General features: G+C 28.7%; 1 protein-coding gene across 1 annotated transcript in view; it reads right to left on the bottom strand.

The window, feature by feature from the left end:
• Window positions 1–5,565: 5,565 nt before the first annotated feature.
• The window catches only part of LOC113373673, a 108,144-nt gene continuing 91,343 nt past the window's right edge, over window positions 5,566–22,366 (bottom strand). Inside the window, exons 2-3 of the mRNA XM_026613954.1 lie at window positions 6,615–8,387; window positions 5,566–5,616 (exon numbers count right to left, since the gene is read on the bottom strand). Coding sequence (XP_026469739.1) covers window positions 5,566–5,616; window positions 6,615–8,168 — 1,605 coding nt within the window. The 5' untranslated portion in view covers window positions 8,169–8,387. The remainder of the gene's footprint in view (window positions 5,617–6,614; window positions 8,388–22,366) is intronic.

Raw genomic sequence — 22,366 nt, 5'->3', positions numbered from 1 at the left:
AAATAGTCTATGACACTAATATGCCTCTTTGCATGCGTCAGAGTCGAACGATAATGAATGTGAATTACGAACAATTAACTTTGAACGTCGTTTGACGACTTGGTTACTTTAGTGCTGGTTAGCAGACTGACAGACGCTCGTGAAAATTTTTGCCTGTACGGAACGGATTATATAAATAAACCATTAACTACACGACGACGTGGGGGAAGATTATTCAAATACATCGACGTATTTGAATCATATTTTATAAATGACTCATTTGTTTGAATAATTACTCCGAAATAACACATAACAATCAAATTAGAGTCGGCAATAATGAGCGAATCGGTAAAGCGTTGCATTGTCCAGTAAATGAAACACATTCTGAGATATTGTGGAATAAACTGCACAAGGTTTAACATATTACTGTTATTGGTATTTCTTCTAAAAAATCATAAACTGGTACTAACTTGCTATTAAAATGATGATTACATTATTATTTGTCTAAACATCGCCGTAGTTTTCATCAATGAATTTATGGTCATTCTAATATTGCAGAAGTGATAGTGATGCCCACATTTACGACCTCAAATAAAATTTAAATGTTATAGTTAAGCTATGTTACAAGTTTATATTCGTATGAGATGGTACTTACAAATTGTCAAAAAGCTACGTATTTGTTGTGCGATCAACAGTTTTACACATAAAACCTAACCTCCAAAACGCACAAATAACATTTTTTTCATAAATGCAACTTCTAATTTATCTTTGATAACGCATACATGAAGATTTATGTGTGATACATTGATCGCACAGCAAATTTCAGAGCTTTTTTGTAATTCCTGGCTACCAACTCATTTGATTATACTCCCTGTAATATAGTTTTACCATAACATTAACAGTTTATTTATATAAAGTATCATCAGTATAGCCCGAATATATAAAGTATCACTACTATAATATTAGAATGATCATAAATTCAATGATGAAAAATACGTTTAGATGATTAATAAATAAAAATGTAATTTGATTTTAATCACAAGGTAGTACCAATTTATGTTTTTTTAGAACAAATACCAATAACAATAATATGTTATTTATTTCTATTTGATCTAAGAATTTCACATTTCTCATATTGTTAATGATGAGCAACATTTTTTTATGAACTTTGTCACATAAAAGCCAATTTCAAAATTAAGATATAAAGCAATTCTCATTAAATTGATTCGATACATTCCAAAGATGTATATTGTTTTAGGGTTCATTATTTTATAATATTGGGATAATTCGGATGTAATTGTTCCCTTTATTATGTATTTTGCATCTATGTCTAAATGTTGAACGCAATATTTTTTCCCCTAAGCTAAATCAAGATGGTATACCATGTCTCCATTACTTGAATGACTCCATAGGTAAAGAAATCACACGTAACTATTAGAATTTCGTTTAGAACTTCTGGTCATAAATTGGAATAGAAAAGTTTTAAATAACAATCTCATTATTATTAAAAGAAATTCCATTATGAGAATATAGCATTCCAATTTAACAACACATCAACATATTTTAAAATGTTGTTCTCACAAAAAACTGAAGAGAATATTAGTTGTTCTATTTCAACTATGTTAGGCTATATTGAGTCTTACTTCCCTCCTGGATAAAACTGCATGTTTCAAGTTTATAAATTATCAAAATCCCTCTATTTGCTTAGAGTTCAGATGATGTAAGTGATTTTAAATGATGTAATCTTGAACAAATGCATTATATGATTTTCGTTTCTAAAAATAAAATGCACTGCATCTGTACATAAACGACTTTTATTCGCAATTTGCCAAAGTCGTAGGCGTCATTCATATAATTAATCTGTGTATGTGGTTGAAATAAAACGAAAAAACAAACCTTGACACATGGAATTATAGATCGCACGTGGTTAGGCCTAATTGCGCTCTACATCGGCATGTTTTTTTAGGGAACACAATATTTGTACTCAGGAAATTTACGATGTTTCATTCGAGTAGAATAAATAGGTCATAGATGCGTTTGATGTTAATGCTGATCGATAAAAATATAAAGGACGAGGTGGTAGTACAGGTGAATTATCATATAAAAATATAAAAAATGGAATATGAAGTCTAATTCATATCAGTAACACATATGTGGACGAAACTAAAGCTATCGGAAATTACACAATCTGGGCTAATTCTAATTATTACGTAGTAAAGACGCCAATAGGTTATATCCTCCTTCAGTTTATTCAAGGTATTCTTTCAGTATACAACTCAAGTTTATTGTCCTTTTTCAACTTTACAATTACTATTGTGAATCTGAAATGATTAATTTCGTTATTCATTGAATACCTACAAATCCATCATTGCAAATAGTAATCGCACACACATAAAATATCACAGTGTTGTCATTGCTTCTTCAATCTCAAGCCAAATGTTATAAAACTGATCAAAATTCAATTATTTTTAATACTTCGCGATGATTGAATAACCTAGTTGGAGTTTTAATCAAAATATCGATTAAACTATGTGCCGACAGCTGTTATTTAGATAGCAATATAAAAAGCATCGAGTTATGACTGCACATCTTATGTGCAGCAAAACGAATTGTGAAATTATTTTATGTAATTGCATTTGAAAATTGACCAATAACAATTTAGAATAAATGATAAAGGATTTAGAATAAAAAAGTCGATGTTTTCCTAATATTCAGAGAAAAGCTGAAAACTTTTGAAAGAAGCAGGATCTCTTAATAAAATAAGCAAAATAAATTTAAAAATTATATTAATATAAAAAGTATTAATTAAAATAGGAAATAGCAACATATTTGAATTTGATTGTATTATTTGATATAGATATTAATGGGATTAAGATGGATCAATTGATCATGATAATAATTATCATGAATTGAATCATGTTGTATCATTTCTGTTTTAATCTTGCGCCTATATCGCCGAAATTTACAGAGTTCTATCAAATTAATTAGTGATACATATAGTAGATACCTTCAATGCTAAATTTAAATTGCTTTGCATCAAAGCAGCAAGGAGCACAATGAAATTTATTATTATTTATAGTTAATTTAGTTAAAACTACACCTCTGATCACCCTCTCAAAATTTGTAAATATAAATCTCCGAATAAGATTTCATTTATATCGGCAAATTTCGCACAATCCCTTCGTCTGCCTCTATTTATTATAGTCTTTGAAAACTTTCGAATCGAATCAACCCTTCTTCAATCAAGATGGACTCGAATCCTACGTGTCTTTGTAATTAATCAAGGCTCTCTTCCGCAAGAATTATTTCAAATCCCTTCTGAGGAAATTAATTGATACAGGACGTGAGAACCTAGAATACGTTACGTGCTAGAAGCACAACTCGTGCTGAGAAATTGCAACGGCTTAGACACATCTAAGCGAAAATTAAAATAGCAAACGTTATAGTTAGAGAGCTGAAGATAATACTAATATCACATAGCTCTAAAAAAACCGTTTTTAAAATAAATAATGAATGTAATAAAATTCTACCCCCAAAATGACCCGTCATGAAGGGTGGCTCCTATAGTGGCCCTGGTTTGGTAAGATAGTTGGTGTCTTAGCAGCAGGGATAAGACCACTGGTTAAAAATATGTACAGGAAAACTAATGCTCTAGATAAAAATATTTGCATCTTTGGGTAGAACTGATAAGAATAATAATGCTCACATTTCCTATATGAGGCATCGTAGCTATAAATGGCTTTCTGATACTTCATACTCCTAATGTATACAATCAAACATGTTGCATTTTAATTTATGTTTATTAATTAGTAGTTTCTTTAAAATCAACACTTTTACACTACGGTTTCTCTGTAAATGTTGAAAGCCTTCCTAGTAGCCAATGATGACAGAAGGCCCTTGACTTACAGTTGTCTGTCAATAGTATCTATCTGTCTGAACAAGATAAGAAGAAACCACAATATGAATGTGATTTAATTCTATAAAACAAAAACAGGATGTCATGGCTATCACAAAATTTATTATAAATTATTAATAATATATCTGATAAAAAATCAGTCAATATTTTAACACTTCATATATAAGCATATAACATTAAGCGATTGAACTTGAAATTGATCATATTCATATTCTAACAATTAAATTGGTTCATTGTGCGCAAAAAATACCTATTTAATAAATAAATAAAAAATAAATAAATTTAATCTTTAAAAGCTTTTAAATAGTTTAGTTCAGTTAAATATAGAGAAGGAATAGAAATGAATAATGGTATTATTAATATTTAAACCGTCATGGAAAAATGGTTTGAAAATGAAAATAAAATTCACTTTATTTACTTTATGAAAATCATAAAGTAAGACATTAAATTTATAACGATGTATAATTATATATTTTATCGCTGAACTAAAATAGTAAAATTCTAAAAGCTGTCTGAACTATGCAGACTCGTTTGCGTAATTAGCAATCATAGTCTTAATGACAACAAAAATATTAAATTAGAGATAGATACATTATGCGTTTAAACTTAAAGAAATAATCTTTTTTAATTATATTTTTTGAGAGCTGTTCATTAAAAGTTCTAGTACCAGGAAATATATAAGTAAAATATAAATGAAATGAGAACGAAAAAGTTTCATTTGAAAAAGCATCCGTATTGAATATTAGAAAATATGAATATCTGATAGTTTAATATTGTGGTCTATCAAGTTTATTTTTTGTATTTTAATATTGTATTTTGCATCATGGGCAAACAATAGGAAATCAGAGCAAAATTGCTGTTGCAAAAACAATGCGATTATATTAATGAATAAAATAATCAGTTACAAGTAAATTGTAATATTTGACACGTTTTATTAAACTATTGAAATTGTATACACATAATTAGATAGTTTACTGTTTAATTTTTCATAAAGAATTCTAATTGTTTTGAGAAATAATTGCAGATTATATAACAATTGCCATTTGTAATTTTATCATCAGCTCTCGTTCCGTTATTAATTAACACTGCAGGCATAATTACTGAAAGTTTTGGGCGTTAAACAAAATTGTTTTCACTTTCTGCGAAGATCTCACAAAAAATAGTTAATTATGCTCGCAAGTTAAAATTAGAATCCTTACCATTAATTTAATAGCAAGAAATAGTTTGTGGGAATTGATAGTGCTCGTAATAAAAATTTAAAACTGTATAATATTTTATAAAGAGTGTTGTGCCATAAGCGTGAATAAGAAATAAAGAACTTAATTTGTAATACAGAAGAAATTATATGAAACACTGGTTTGATTTAGAAAGTTTATTTAGAAAGAATGATTAAATGATTTTTGTATGTTTGTTGTTCGCTTCTTGAAATCTGCAGTGTAAGAGAGAACTAAAGATCTGTTTTTGCGATAAGGAAACCTCGGTCTGTCTGTCTTCGGGGATGCTCGTAAAGATTCGGTCCATAGTGCATATATTTAAGTCGTTTAATATTATATATTTAAGTCGAAGCTGCATCGGGGAAATTATGCATAACACCTTCCCCCTTAATGAGATTATAGTTTTATTTTACCTCATCTAGACATCATTAATTAAAACTATAATCTAATAAAAAATTACATAATTTCAGCAAAAAGAAAAACTAAGAATATAAATGGAACAAGTATCTAAAACAATAACAATTATTCTTAAATATAGTAAATATAACAATGAGAAAAAGACAGTTTCGTGACAATATAATATAACACAATTTTAACAATTTAGTAAAATAAAATATAAATGGATGAAACTAAAAACAATGTCAAGTCTAGAACATGTAAAACTTAAATCTAGTAATTTTGATATAATAAAAATAACGATACTGTGACTTAATTAAATATTTTATCTTAAATTTTTGAATAAATTTATAGAAATTAACTTTGTTATCTGAATTCTTTACTGAAACGGAATGGAAATTAGCAACATTAAAATTAAAATTATGAACAATTTTCAAAAAACTGGAGTATAATAAAAGAAATAAAATTATTAAACGAAAAGATTTTAATCTGTTGACATAAACTTTTACTGACCTCTTCCCACAGAGCAAAGTGTAGTTGACAGCTGAATCCTTTGAGAGTTTGATATCTATAATTTTCTGACATTTTAACAAAATACTCTTTTGAAATAAAATTGGACTAGCTGCTAGACTATAGGGTTGAAAACAAAATCTAAAATCCTTTGCATAGCCATAGTGGAAATAAAGGTTTGCAGGAGGTTTATTATGGAGTTCATTCATTAAAATTGGTGATAGGAATTTATTAAAATTATCTTCTAAAATGAAGGTTTTCAAATTGAAATTGTAAAATATAAAATTGTGATTAACTGAATATACATTTTGATTAGCATGAAATTTATTAAATTTGGTTGGAAGTGAACAAAACAACTGAGGATTAAGTTTCGAAGGAATAAAATTAGGTTCTAAAATTTGTTTGAAAGTATGAAAGGAACGTGGACAAATATTTGTTAAAATACCACTAAGCGTGTCAAAGTTTATTGACTTAAACTTGTCTTTAAATTTAAAATTTTGTTTTAAAAATATCTTATTTTTTCTTACACTATCTAAAATTTTGCCTATGCTATCTAAATTAAAATTACCTAAAATTATATTTTTGTAAGAATTTGGAACAAAATTAGAAGATTCAGAGTTTCTGGAAATTTGAAAATTTGGAATATATACATCTTTACTAATATTCGACTTTTCTAATGTTTCTAAAGAATTAATATTACTTACTATCCTAGCTATGAATTTAGAATTTGAATTTAATTTTGTTTCTGAATTGAAGTTTAATTTAAAATATACAGTATCAAAAATTAACTTAGACTCTGGAAAATTGATTTTACCATTAAATGTTTTTAAAAAATCTAAACCTAAAATGCCATCACTATTAATAGAGAGGTCATCTCTAACTATACTAAAATCGTGTCGAACTATCTTATCACCTAATAAAATTCTTAAATTTGCTTTTCCTAAACTATCTACAGCCTTACCCGACACACCAGTGATGCTAAATTTATTTTCTATACTAGTTTTAATGTCTATGCTATCTTTTAACTTGGAAATTTTAATGATACTAATTTCGGCACCAGTGTCAACTAACATGTTAACCTGGTCCTTCTCGGTATCTAGGAAATTTAAATTAGCATAAACTAAATCATTTTTATTTGAAATACAAGAAAGTTGAACTGTTCTTAGTTCACCTGCTTTGCAAATCTCTTCCTTGCTGGTGTTCGGCTTATCTATCTTTTCAATAAAATTAACTTTAGAGCGTTGTTGCTCATTGAAAATTCTTTTCCTACAATCTTTAATTATATGACCCGAAAGCTTGCAATAATTACATTTAAGTACTTCGGGTTTAATATCAGAATGGAAACTAGGATTAGGATTGTAATTATAACTAGAATTAAAATAAGAATCAGGATTGTAATTAGAATTAGGATTAAAATCAATTTTGGTACTAAAATTTGGATTTGGTTTAAATTTAGAATTTGGATAAAAATTTGAATCAGAATTAAAATTGGAATTTGGATCAAAATTAGGATGTGAATAAAAATTAGAATTAGAATTAAAGTTGGGATTTGAGTTGAAATGAGTTCTTGGAAAATTATATCTATTTGAAACTAAGGATGAATTTAAGGAAACTTCTTCTTCCGTTGCTATCGATATAGCTGAATCTAGATCAGTGGACTTACATTTAACAATAGTCTTAAGTTCAGGGTGTAAACCCTCTTTAAAAACATGATAAGCTTGTTTATTTAAAATTTGTGAACAAAAAGCATCAGTAGCAGGGTTGTTATTTTCTCTAATTGTTGCATCTGTTAATTCTCTTAAAATATTTCTAAAACGAAAAGCATAATCTGTAACATTTTCTTTAAAGCCCTGCCTGCATTGACTAAATTCAATTTGTAACGAAGCTACTGATCTGACATTAAAATAAATTTTTTCTAAACATGATTTCAAATCTGAAAATTTTGTTAAAGTTTTGTATTGTGTAGCCTCCATTGCACGACCACCTAACTTTACATGTAAAATAAAATTTAATAGGGGTAAATGATCACTGGGATCAATATTATCAAAAATATATGAACATGTGTATAAAAATTCGCTTAATTTAGTATGGTCACAGCCATCAAATCTAGGTACCATATCCATGGCCTTTTCGAAAGATAAAACTGGGGCCATGTTAGCAATTTGGTTTTATTTTAATATGAGAATTAAAGGAAATAAGGAGGATTTGGGAATTAAAATAGATCTAGATGTAATGACTATGCAATAAAAAAAACAAAGTTACTCTCACCCAAACTAAATGTTACTCGACTCTCAAAATTGGATTCTGCTGACAAAGTATTCTCTGCTCTGGAAGTAGAAGGTCAGCAATTTCGCGTTCTCTCGACATCAACACTATATTTTGAACAATAAGATTAGTAAAATGGTAAAAATATGTAGATAAAAATTAGAACTTGATATTAAAGTTAAATTCTATATAACATTGATATGAATATACTCGTATATACTAAATTTGGTAAAAATGAAGTTTGAAGAATGAATAAAATACATATATAATAATAAAAAAAAAAATTGATAAAAATTCTATAAATTAGACAATAATTAATCTTTTAATCATAAGGTTTATAATTCTCAATTATAATATTCAATTCTCAAAGTTCTAAAAATCTAAAATCTAAAAGTTAGTCTAAAAGTTGGAAATCTAAAAGTTGGAAATCTAAAAGTTTGAAAATCTAAAAGTTTGAATTGAAAAAATTAAAAACCTTATGCTTTTACAAGAAAAGAAAAAAAACACGTGACACAAAAAAAAATTCTAAAATATATGTAAAATTTTCTAAAAATTTCTAAAAATTTGTAAATGAATATTATCAAGAAGCGAAAAAAAATATGATGTCTAGAATTTGGTAAAAAAAAACAAAAACCATGAATCAATCGACTCTATAAATTCTTTCAAACCAAAATGGCCGTCGTCCTGTAGGTATAGCGCTTGGCTTCGTTCCGTGCTTTCTAGTATCTGCTAACAAGAAGACAATATGGCAGCCATCACCATCGACAATGCCAATCTTGAAATAATGGATTTCTGCTCACGAAGTAGTTCTTCCAAATTTATCTGTTCTTCTGATTTTTCTTTTCACTGGCCTTTTTATTAATTAGTTTTAGGTTATATCTCACCGTTACTGCCACCAGATTTGTTGTGCCATAAGCGTGAATAAGAAATAAAGAACTTAATTTGTAATACAGAAGAAATTATATGAAACACTGGTTTGATTTAGAAAGAATGATTAAATGATTTTTGTATGTTTGTTGTTCGCTTCTTGAAATCTGCAGTGTAAGAGAGAACTAAAGATCTGTTTTTGCGATAAGGAAACCTCGGTCTGTCTGTCTTCGGGGATGCTCGTAAAGATTCGGTCCATAGTGCATAGGCATAGATGGGACCTGTGCATCTTATATATTTAAGTCGAAGCTGCATCGGGGAAATTATGCATAACAAGAGGTTGTTTCCTCATATCAATAAGGTTATAGTAATGTGATGTGTACAAATTTACGATGTGTGAATACGAATAAACAAATGAATGCATTATGACAATTTTATATCTCATGCTATTACCACAAAAGAGCCAATTTAGTAAATGCTTACGATGTTGACCCAAATGTAGGAAATTGGCGAGAACAGTCTGTCTCAGCTATTTGGTGTAATTGAATGTGGATATGGGACTTTGATCAATACCACACACAACGAGCGTAATCCATGAAACCAAAGGCATTGCCAAATATTAATTCAAACCCTTGTGGTCATTCTGTGTGATCTGAATTTGCTTATGTTAGTATATATTATACTACTATATATAATAACAAATATTTGATGAATACCTAATAATTATATAAAGTTCAAATTGTCATCAAATGGTTTTCACTACCCAATTTAAATTCCTAAAAATCGTGTTAATATAAAAATGAGCAGAAGTGCTTATAGAAATAAATTAGTAGCTCTACCGTTTCTGTGCGAATTTACGAAAACAATTTACTTCCTATATTTGCTTTTCTGAGAATCACACTTATAGATGAGAGCTTGAAATATTTCATTAGTAAATGATTCAATCAAAATAAATAAACACTCTAAAATTTCTACAAAAATCACTAATAGAATCTAAATTCATTGGATAAATTTTACTAAGATGACGCACGCAATGGTGTTAAATAAATCGTATAAAATTCATGTTGCAGCCAATTTGACGTCAAAATGAACGAATTACATATAAACTTAGGAATGTCTCTAATGTAATGTAAATATGCAATATGCAACGATGGCTAAATAATGATGAATATAATAAGGTATGACCATATACTTCCATATATGGACATTTTTAGTGAAAACATTTTTCAGAAATAAAATTCATTTTATCAATATCTTTTCCTAATGGATTTAAGCAGATATCATGATGACGAAGTTTAAAAAAAGTATAATAACGAATTAAAGGACATTTATATTTACATTGAATTATTCACAATTAATCAAAGACAACTTTTTAATAATAACCTGACGAGAAACGTATAACAACAGGCCTTCTTTTTATACATGGCGTTATGCTTGAATTGAACTGAAGATTTTTTTTATGAGATTGTGATTTCAAAGTTACATATCTCGACTATACGTCGTAATTTCTATAACAATTAAAAAGTAAAATCTTTCTTTGATAAGACTGAAGGATTAAATTTTTTTTATTGTCAGTCCAAAATTAGTGTCTGGTAAAAAGGCAGAGTAGAAATCGAGCGCACATAGGTCGATAAGTGTTTAATTAAACTGATTAAATAATAAATGCGAAACTCTCGTGATAGTACAATTTTAATAGCATATCCTGGTTTTATCACATACTCGACCAGTCTAATCGATTAATCTTGCCAATTTTTACCCTTCCTGAATGGAAAACACGTTTAGGAAAGGCGATCGCATTAGTTTTATATGTGCAATCTACCGTTCACATTCGTTCTATTTAGAAATGTAAATCCACTTCTCAAATATAGCTTCACTATAAATTTATCTGAAAATAAAGCAGTCATTTCGATTTATGAATACAAGACAACACAGTTGTCTTCGATTTATGGTAAATAGCTACAAAATTGATTTTATCAAAACTCTGATTTCGTACCATGGTACGTAGGAATTAGATATAAACGATTATGTGGTTTGATAGAAATCTTGATAAATATTTGAGAAAGCAACTATATATTTCAGACAAGAAAGTATAGGGATTTATTAATGAAACGCAAAGTTTACCAAATCGGATTGACGGGAAATTAGGGGTTTTATCAGAAAGTTATGTAGCGTTCTTACCAAAAGCTTTCTGATTTATAACAAAACTACTAATGGAAGGTAATGCACCATCATACCAATATACGCGATTTCAACCTTCTATATTTTCTATATATTTTTAATTGTGTTTGTTGAGCTCCAATAAACTGATCAGCTCATATTTTATAACTAATGAAGTCTCGATATGATTTTAATAGTAGTTAGATCTTTGAAATACTACTCTTCAAATCTAATATAAATTTCTTTATTTATAATTTATAGAAATAGATTTATTTTAATTTTAATTATACAGAAAACTTTAGCTAGTCAATAACAAACAATATAAAAATCTAGAAATAAATGCGATCAAATCTAATCAAAAATTTACAATCAACTAGTTACAAATGGTATTTAATTACGGTAAAATCCAATCCGAGAGTTTGTGAAAGTCTGCCCACATAGTTTCATAATAAATTTAAATTAGTTTCGATAAAGTTTAAAGGTAATTACAAAATAATTGAAATAAAGCAACTATTTATATTGGCTCTCCATCTATCATTTGAACTGTACATAAACTTTCCTCTTATTCAATGACAGTCGATATCGAAGTCTAAAAATAATGCGAACATCTTGATGTCATACGATGTTTTTGATTGACGTTCATGCAGACAAATGAACGGCGGTGGCAGGTCGTGCCCGGCTCGGCCAAATCTTTTGACGAGCCAAAACTTATGTGAAAGCATACTAGTCTGAATGTCAATTGTAAATTAATACCAATCCCGTTATTTCAATTTAACTAATAAGTTCTCTATATAGGATTCAACTAAACATCAAAGCTGAAATTGAACATCCCAAAAAAAAATTGCAGAATTTCTAATATTTTCATCTCTCCGCAAGGTAAATTAATATTCCGAGCAAAAATAGGAAATATATTCTTTATATTTCCGTATTTCAAATATTCAAAATATGTACGGATAAACAAATATTTAAAAACTTTGAGATAAACATCAGATATTAGCACCTAGAGCAGATATGGTTAATTTCTTCTTCCACGGTCAGAATTCTAAGGTCTTGATGTATTATAAAATTTTGTTCTGGAACTTCTGTAGAATTGCTATGTTTGTTGTATTAGCCCGACTCCATAGTTGTAGACCGTAGGACCATATTGGTTTTATAATTGCCTTGTATATTAGGTGTTTATTTTATTTGTAAAAGATAACCTAAAGTTTTTCTTCGTGGTATTTGTTCCGGTTAATTTAATTACAACTTTATGCTCGTTCGCAGAAAAACATAATGTCACAATATACGTGCATTAGGCGTTCTGTAAATATTTAAACTAATCCTCATCCTGCAAACAACATCTCATTATTAATCATAAAATGCTGGCATATTTGAGTGCCCACTCACGTATATCATTAAAATCCTTAACTCTCCTTTATTTTGATATATGACATACACATCATCATTTCAAATGGGACAACAGATTAAAAATTCAACGGTTTCGTGTACCTTTCCGACAACGCCTGAAAACATGCCAAATACACATAACGATGTAACTCGTCATTTGTATGTAACGCAAAAAGTCGTGTTAAAATAGCATGTGTAATTAACAAAACACATACATTTCACTTATGAGGTCGTTAAAAAGACTGTGAAAATGGAAAAATGTCTGGCGATTTGTGCCATATCAGATTAAGTGATAAATGGCACAAAATAGGAAAAAGAAATAATTTTAAAACTACTGGCCAATAGAGAATTCTTTGCTCTTATGCCCAATGCGCCTTAGCGCCATAACGAGCAACATTTTGAATGAAACTTGCCGAAATTTTCTCACTCTTATTGTTCATGGGATTGTTTAATAGATTTCAATTCACATTTTTCTTGTGGTGCAATTTGTCGATCATCACCATTCATTTACATCCTAGAACTTTTAATGCATCTACTGTACAGCTTCGATGACTTGGTGCAAAAAGCATTATTTTCCTACAATGAGTGGTCCAAATCAGTATGTTTTTTTTTTCAAAATGATCGAATCCAGTGAACGATACACTGGATCCACTTTCAGCAGAACTCTTGCAGTAAGGACAATATATAGAAGCATGTATATATTGTGTATATTTTACCATTTCTAATATCATTATTGAAACTAGTGCCACAACAACAATTTCTCATAACGATATTCCATGATGGAAAGTTAGAAGTTATTATTGAAGAAGCTCTTGTCATCTGTAAAATTACTGAATAGACTACAGAAAAACCGGTAATGTTTTTCTACTCGATGCAACCAAGCAAAACCGATATCCGGTGTAACTTATTGATCTTCGCAGTAACTACTTTTCTTAAATTGCAGTTGAAGGCAAAAAGTAATATTAGAAACTGACATTTATTTAGAAAGATATGAATATACGACTTGGCAATTTGGCCTTATAATCCAGGCAATATTTTATATGAAATGCAATAATTTTTACGATTATAAAAAGGATCGTATTTTATGGAAGATTTTAATAACTTAAATGGTCGTAGAGATATGAGTAAAAAGTTTGAACTTTGCGAACTGGGTGCGAATAACTTTTCGAATTGCTATCTCGGAAAGTATGTTGTATTTAATAAAAAGCTTCACATAATTTAATGAATTTCACATTTGCAGTGTCAAAATATATAAATATGCTCATCGTATGAATTGTTCGTTTCATGCATTAGTCAGAATAATATTAATATTATCTAATATTAATATTAGAATTTATATAATTATTTATAGTTGTTAATTTACTTAATTATGTCTATAGAGTATGATAATATAAAATTCATATTTTGCTATAACTAATAAATTTATTGAAGCTATTTACACTAAAATTTTTCAACGCATGAAATAAATAACGAGTAGCACACATATGCATCTTCAAAGGCACGATAAAATTGAATTTCATATTTTTATAGATTTCAAATCCGATTTTTAAATAAGATGATGGAATATATTTTATGTTAAATTATGTGTGTTAAAAATAAAACTAGCAACTTCGAGATAAAATAAACCCTCACATACAGTAACTTCCATCGTCTCAATTTCTATTCAAACATAGCACCATCATGTTGCCACATCAAATCGACATAAAATGCATGACTTTATTACAAGATCGAGAAAAGAACGAGACATATTGAATAGGTTATACGCCCAAGAGAGCATTACCGAAGGTATTTACAACAGATAGAATACATTGTACACTTTGCGTTTTAAAAATGAAAATCGTAGGTCGCCGCGTCACGTACTTCAGAAACAAAGAACGCTTTCATATCAAATACGGGTTATTATTTGTCTTTTATGTTCTTGTAAATACAGGTTATGTACGTATTTTAGTTCACATGACAAAAGATTTAGTGCGGCGAACATAAAATTGCGCACGTGGATAAAGTATTATTATAGTGCTTTCAAATAAGCTCTGCATGGTAAACAATAGGTTTTCTTAATAAATTTTTGTGAGTCAATACGTAGTGAATTTATAAGAGAGCATTTCGAAATTTATGCTCCGAAGCAAATTATTCATATTACATAAATACGACTGCATATTGCATTTATAATTTGATTTTCAATCATGTTTTGTTACTCTAAGGCTGACACAATTAAAATGGATCAAGAACAATCACCAGCAAGGAAAGCATATGACTTCATGATTTTACCTGAAAGTGAAACCGAACATTATGAAAGGGGTTAAACAATTATTACAATCAACAATGCCAAATTCAAAATAATGGAAATATTCAGGGCATCAGTTGAAAATGATTAGGGAAGTATTTTAACTAAAAGACAGATACTGTGCAAGATACCAGGGAAATAATCACTGTCCTGAATAAGGCCTTCACAAAAATGTGGAAACTACTAACGAGCAAAATCATATTGATTTATGAAAAAGACTTATAAAATGACTGGAGATCTCTGTACAGATCGAAAGCATGAACTCTGTTTCGTAGAAAATGTTATAAAAAGTTTCAAAATTTGGTATGAAAGATGTTAAAATGGACAGGCAAAGTAACTGAAAATTATTTTCTGAAGCTACAAGAGTGTAAAACGAAATACATAAAAACAATAGTGACGTCTCATGCACCAGGTAAAATAAATTTAGTCCATCTTCAGCAATCAGCTATCAGTATTCAAAAGTATGATTAACGTAGCAAACATATTCAAATAACATGTATTCCAGCAAAACGCTCCAAATACAAAGTAAATGTAGAGAAATTTTGAAATTGTTCTCGTTGCTGAACAAAATAAAATCTCTATTCAGTAAATGATATGCAGATGGATGAATAAGAAATACAACTCTCATTAGTAATAAACAACGTGGTGTTTACGTATCATTTATCTTGTCGCTTTTCAGCATGCAAATATTGATTGTCCGTGACCACGGTTTGTTCTTGTAAACTATGGATTTACTATCATTATTATTGAAATAGATGAAAGTTATAAACTTTAATTATAAACAGTAATTAATTGCACGAGTAGATAATTAAAACTTTTAACATTCGAGATCTTATCAAGTTAATTGTGAGTATTCTATTACAATGAAAATTGCTGGTGTTTTAGAACAGGTTTCTTTGAAGTAAAATTGTTTTCTACCACGATGTGTGGCGTAAGTTTAATTCATGAAATTATATGCTGTTTATCTGAATTATTATTCAACAAAGAAACTAAATTAGAAAACCCTTATTTTTCGACAAACAGAAATATAAAATACCCAAACTACAAATGCTGTGAGCTTGGGGTTATTTATTTTTATATTATAACAAACATATTGCTAAATCAGAAATGTATGCTGAAAAAATATCGACCAATCAGTTCGCAAAAATTTGAATTTAAATAGAAAACCATCCCATGCTTGAAATTTGTTTTGATAATAATTCATAAAAAATATTACTAGTAATTTTAGGTCAAAATGGTAATAGCGACCATCAAAAAGATAATAATACCAATTGTTTTTGCATTCCACCAACGTACTTTTTTTAAAAATATATGTTCTGTTTTATAGATCTCTATAAATGATTGATCAACTAAAAATACCAATGAGACCACAAATGCACATCTGTGCATTTGAAATAATAAAAGCAAAATATGATTATTTATGTGATTGATTTAAACTACGAATTATAAAAATAAATTCTGTAATATCGTTAAAATCTGTATTATCGTTAAAATATGAGAATATTCGATTATAAAATGTAAATATTAAAACTATGGGACTGAAAATCAATTATGATAAGCAAACAGAATATAAAGTAGATATGGAAACTTAAGTTATTTAACTTGTTTGAACACCATGATTGAAAATCTTATTTAAAATTCTCCGCCGCAGATACCGATCAGATGAAATCGATTAATACTCTAAAGATATAATATATTATTCTCTTCGCTTAATCGACGATTATATATCCTAATAATTACATTATAACATCCGTCATACTATCACATAATAGATGAATGAAGAGTTCATTTCCGCAGTTCTTATTGAATCGTTTTTAATTAAATTAGAAATTTACCTACTGCTGCTAAAAGCTATCTGTAATATAATCAAAATTGATTTCTTAGTCACGGAAACTTCATTACAGGTGAAATTGAAGTTAATTAAAAAGGAACGCTAAGTGAGATGATTACAGTTTTCGTTTATGGGTTAAAAGTTTTAAGTTAAGGCTTTGTTCGAGACGGGGAAGACATCGATTTTTATAAATTGGTCTGTGGATGAAATGTATAAGAAATCTTAATTGATAGCAATCAACCGTAAAAAAGTTGTAGGTATCAAAAATAAATTACTTCAGGCTTAATCAAAAAGATTCCATCATTCATAAAACTGAAAATCATAAATAACAGAATAATTTTAATAAAGCAATTTCCATGATTAGTTACAAAATTTTTAGGGTTTATTAAAATTGTTTCATTTTTATACTTATTTTGCAACTTTCACTCATATTTTTTATCTAATTAATATATTTATAAAACAAGTATGAATATTTTCATATGAATATATATATATATATATATATATATATATATATATATATACTCTTCAATTCACAATAAAATCAGGAATCTATCACAAGCTTTCGCGAAACATAAAATATTTGAGAGAGTTAGCAATTATGGGACTACTTTTCAGTTTTTATTTTTTTACTCGCATTATAGCATAAATTTATAAGTATTTTACCATTTTAGAATCCTGATTAAATACAACTTTTCGTAAAACTTGCCAACACCCTTTAGTACATTTTTTAAGGAGGATCTCTCAATGTTGATCGATTTTAAAAATTCAATTTCATAGTTCAACAAATAAAGTCTTATTTCTTGAAAACTTGAGGCAAATGTGTAATTATTTTCAACTGTGGTCCTAGAAATGTTATTCACGGTTACGGTTCCAAAGTTTGAAATGAACAAAAGTAATTAAAAGTAACCATAATAAGCAAAGAATGGTCATGATTTCACCAAAGCTCCACGTTGCACTTAAAAGTTCATAATTTTCAAACTCAAAAAGAATTTTTTTTCTAATTTTTAGAATTTATATATTTTTTTCTAATATTAAGTTCTGGTCCAACCTGTATATTAAAATTGATGTCCCTGGTTGACCGAAGTAATTTTATTAATGTTGCGCTATCAATTAATAAGTTCTATCTGTTCCAATTAATAACTGTTTTTAGTGTATATTTTTCTACGTTTAACTTCCGAATAAGACCCTCCAGTGGATTAATGGTTAGGATATGAGATTTGATTCAGAAGTTTTAGATTCAATACCCGCTTGGGTCAGATTGATGTCAAGCAGTAGATAACAATATGTTTCTATATTTTATTATACGTAGTTATAACATTTATTAAAACTCTCCTTCGATAATTCAGGTTGTTAGGTTATAATTTAACCCTTGTAGCTGTGGACTGTATTAAACACTGATTTGTTTGTACATTATGTATTTGTTGCAGTTCTAATTACAATCACTGATTTGTTACTAAGTTATAATGAAAGAAGACATATTTATTTTTATTGGTTATTTACATGTTGTTAAGCGGACTTTACTTTTAGAAGTGAACCACTAGTTCAATTAAAACACTCCGCTACCCCCTCTACCAGGGGTAGCAACCATTACGTGTAAAGCTTAATGACTTGAAGTTTGTCACCTTCATGGTCAATATAATAAAACAAAAAGACGTCCTAAGGAAAAATATTACCAGGCATTGTTATACAAATAAAAATTCATCATTATTACAAAACTTGTAATAATAAATTGATCAGATAGAAATAAGACAACCCTTTGGGATGCTATATATAAAACGACACGTAGTTTAAGAAGTCAGCACAACAGCTCATAGAACTAAAAGTTCTGACTGCTGAAATATATATCAAAATTTCCGAATAATGACACATATTTTCTGTGTCGAAACGTATAGAATAAACATATTTTGAAATAACTGTTTATGTATTTTATAAAATTTCATTAGATATAAGGCAAATGTATATATGTATCTATCGTGGCATAATTAACCAGCGGTCTGAAGGTCCTTTCATCCTGCGATGAACTATTAGTTACGGACACGGTCAGTTGACTCAAGCGTAGAAAAAGCAAAACGCACAACCTTCTTACTTAGCTGAAGCTCATGCTAAATTTCTTAATTCGCCATACACTCTTAAACAACCAAATGACAAACTCCACGTCCATCATTCTCTTCCGCAAATAAACTGACCGTGAAGAAAACAGGATGTAAGTAAATTGCTAACCTTAGAACTTCTTAGATACAACGACCCTAAATTAGATCCTCCAATTAAAGGGATTACGAGTTTTGTGTATATTTCAGGTAATTGTGTTAAATTTAGTAAAATGAATAAAATTAGTACTAATTGAATATAAAATGAATAACAAAAAAAAGAAAATTATAGCAAATCATTAGCTCATATAAAGAGACTAAAAATAAAATGGTAAGAGAATCCGATCACCTATAAAATTTTGATACCTAACTCTAAATGGTGCTATGATGGTGCTATACCAAATCATTGCATAGAATCTTTTAAAAAATATTCTTCATACTTGTTACAAATTTTCTATTTTTGATATATTAAATCATTTCACTTTTTTAGATGCACCCAAAATAATTAACAGTCGTAAACTTTCCTTATACAATCTACAGCATGCAGTTTTTCTTAGTCTTCATACTCATTGAAAATTTTGGCTAAAAGCCACGAAAGTTATAAAATTTTATGATTGTGCAATGTCTTAGGTAGGACATCCAAAATATATGCTTGGTACAAGAAAGATATGCTGCAAAATATAATCTCACTACTATAGCTGTCATATCATATTGTCTAACCCGCAAATAACCTTAAAATTATTTTGTATTTGAAGAATCGACTATTTAAAAAGCTATACAAATGGTAAACCACCATATACTCAGTGTTATCAATTAATGATTATTGTTTTCACAATTTTGATTTTTCATCAGTTAAATACATAAAAATATAACAGATATTAAATGGAAAATAAAGAGTACATACAAGAAAAAGTTTGAACTTTGAAACGTTTTATTTACTCGTTTCGTCGACAACTTAAGGTGATTAAAAAAATTAAGTTGATAATCAAAAATTTAATCACGACCACGGATTAGATATACATAGATCTTATTATTATAAGATATACAAGTATGCATGAAAATCTTGCGGCTATAGTTCCTAGAATCCTTTTGCAAAGGGTTTTCACCCGTTACACGAGGGAAATTACCTTCATTGCATATTTATTATCAAAGGGCGGGTTTCTCAAAAGGACTCTGCGGCAAAATTATAAATTGAAGATTTCATCCTGACTAGCATTAGAGAAACTATTCAGATTTCTTGTGTAAATAAAAGATAAGAACACCAAATCCCATAAAATTAGATGGGATCTAGAATAAAATCAGATGGCGAGCTAAAATCACGTAATAAATATCTTTTTATATAAGAAAAAAGATCAATTATTAAAGTTGATTATGGGAAAAGGTGTTTAATGTTTATTATAATTTAATAATAGTTAACGTATTTCTAAAAGTTACCTTACATGCACAATCCATAAATTTAATCTATTGTTATTATTATTTAATTAATGATTTTTAGTATACTGCTTAATACCTATTAAAATTTAATAAATTTAAATCAGTATCATTTTCCTCTTCGCTTATGATTATTCTAGAGTTCAACTTGGCAAAACTTTAGTATTTTCAATAAATCCAGAGAAAAATTTATATTTTTCGCTTGACTTGAATAAATCACGCAAGTATAAGATAAAAATAATATAAAAACGATAATGGTAGAACAAAGTGAAAATTTATTTTGAATTACAAATCAATTCAATCAGTTTCATTCAGTTTCATATTATAACCTATTAATTTCAAATGTTTTACTTATTCTGCGTCCGCATAAAAGAGCATCAGCACAAAGCCTTAGTGTAAACAACGGAAAACTAAATTAGGAACAACACATACATAAATTCAAAAGAACTATTTCCTTAAACTTTAGTACAAAATAATCACTATTTCATTCAAACCAAAATTAATAATACAGAACTATCGCCGAAGAAGCGAAAAAGGCGATATTTTCCGCGAAAGTTGCACACTCGACGTCGAAGAACAAAACCGAACTAAACAACCCGAAGAAAAACCACCGCCGACGGCGCTTGGAAAACACGCGTGTGCCGGAGTAGAGCGCAAACGCGGAAACCCATGGGGGTTGATTTCACAGACTATAGGGATGAAAACAAATATCACAATCCGTAATCGATGTAAATGAAGAATTTCAATAGAAATTACGGTAGTAGTAAAGCCAATACAAAAATTACGGCAATAAAGCCAATAAAAAGCTGACTCGTGAGTAGTAAAAATATCGTCAGTTAAAGAAAATGGGAGTCGGTTTGATAGTGCATTTTTTAACAAATTAATTTCACACTATAAAGTATGTAACGTACAATAAATGTTTAAAGCTGAATACAGAGCTTTTAAAATTACGAGTAAAATATCACTAACTAAATATTTAACTAGTGGGGTGTGTGGCATCGTGCCTTAAGGAAAATTGCTGGAACTTCCCGTACCGTAACAAAATGATCGAGGAATGCTGAATGTTTTCAAATAGATTATTATAAATATTGTAACATTGTTTAATATTTATAAGAATTATATAAACGGAATTGCAAAGTTGAAATTATTTGTTTAAAGTATATTAGAACTGTAGTCAGAATTGAAAATAAAATCTGAATTATTTTCGATATACAAATAATTTAAAAAAAAATGAAAAAAAGGTTGAAACAATTTTTTTTTTCCAAAATCAATTATTTTGTTAAGACAAGCAGAAAGTTCTTTGAATTAATTAAATCGGACGCTTAGTTCTCTTAAAAACTCGATTTCTATTTTCTGCACTCTTTGCTCTTTATCTCCGTAAGTGCTGGACCTGCCTTTACCAAAAACTAATCAGCACATCTCCTTATCAATAGGAATCAAATGTTTTTTGAACCATTCAAATCGGTTGAAAAATATTTTTGCTGTGTTGTTTGTGACTAATTTTAATTCTTATATAGATTTTTAAAATTTCAAAACATTACTAAAAACTTGTAAAAAAAATGTATAATTTTTGTTTGCCTTTTTTAGGGCCATTCAAAAATCGCATAAAATTCATGCTTCTAGATCAAAATACGCCCTGTATTGGAGTTGGTATCATTAGAACTTCAATAAAATATTTAAATTTGCAAACTAATGAGTACTAAAATTTGATTTTAAGATACAAAAATAGTTAAGAATTTTGTCAAATATAACTTATAAGAAAAGAACGAAGAATGACATTTTTAGTTAAACTAAATAACAGAAGAATGTCGATTAAGTACGGTTGGAAAATGAAAAATAATTTCCAGACACAAGGTCTCCAATTCCACCCATTTCCCATCACTACGCCGTAGGCAACATCAGTGACGTGCCCAAGGTCAAGGAATATGCAACGAGTGAGTCATGTCTGAATTCTTAAAACGCCTGCGATCGTCCGATGCAAATAAATGCATTTCCACATACAAGGATAAATATAAAAAACGGCGCCAAAGCCTGGTTATT

Source organism: Ctenocephalides felis, unplaced genomic scaffold, assembly GCF_003426905.1.
Source record: "Ctenocephalides felis isolate EL2017-DRISC unplaced genomic scaffold, ASM342690v1 CF-g0.4_SCAFFOLD_01604, whole genome shotgun sequence".
Classification (NCBI taxonomy): Eukaryota; Metazoa; Arthropoda; class Insecta; order Siphonaptera; family Pulicidae; genus Ctenocephalides; species Ctenocephalides felis.
This window is presented reverse-complemented; position numbering and strand designations above follow the sequence as displayed.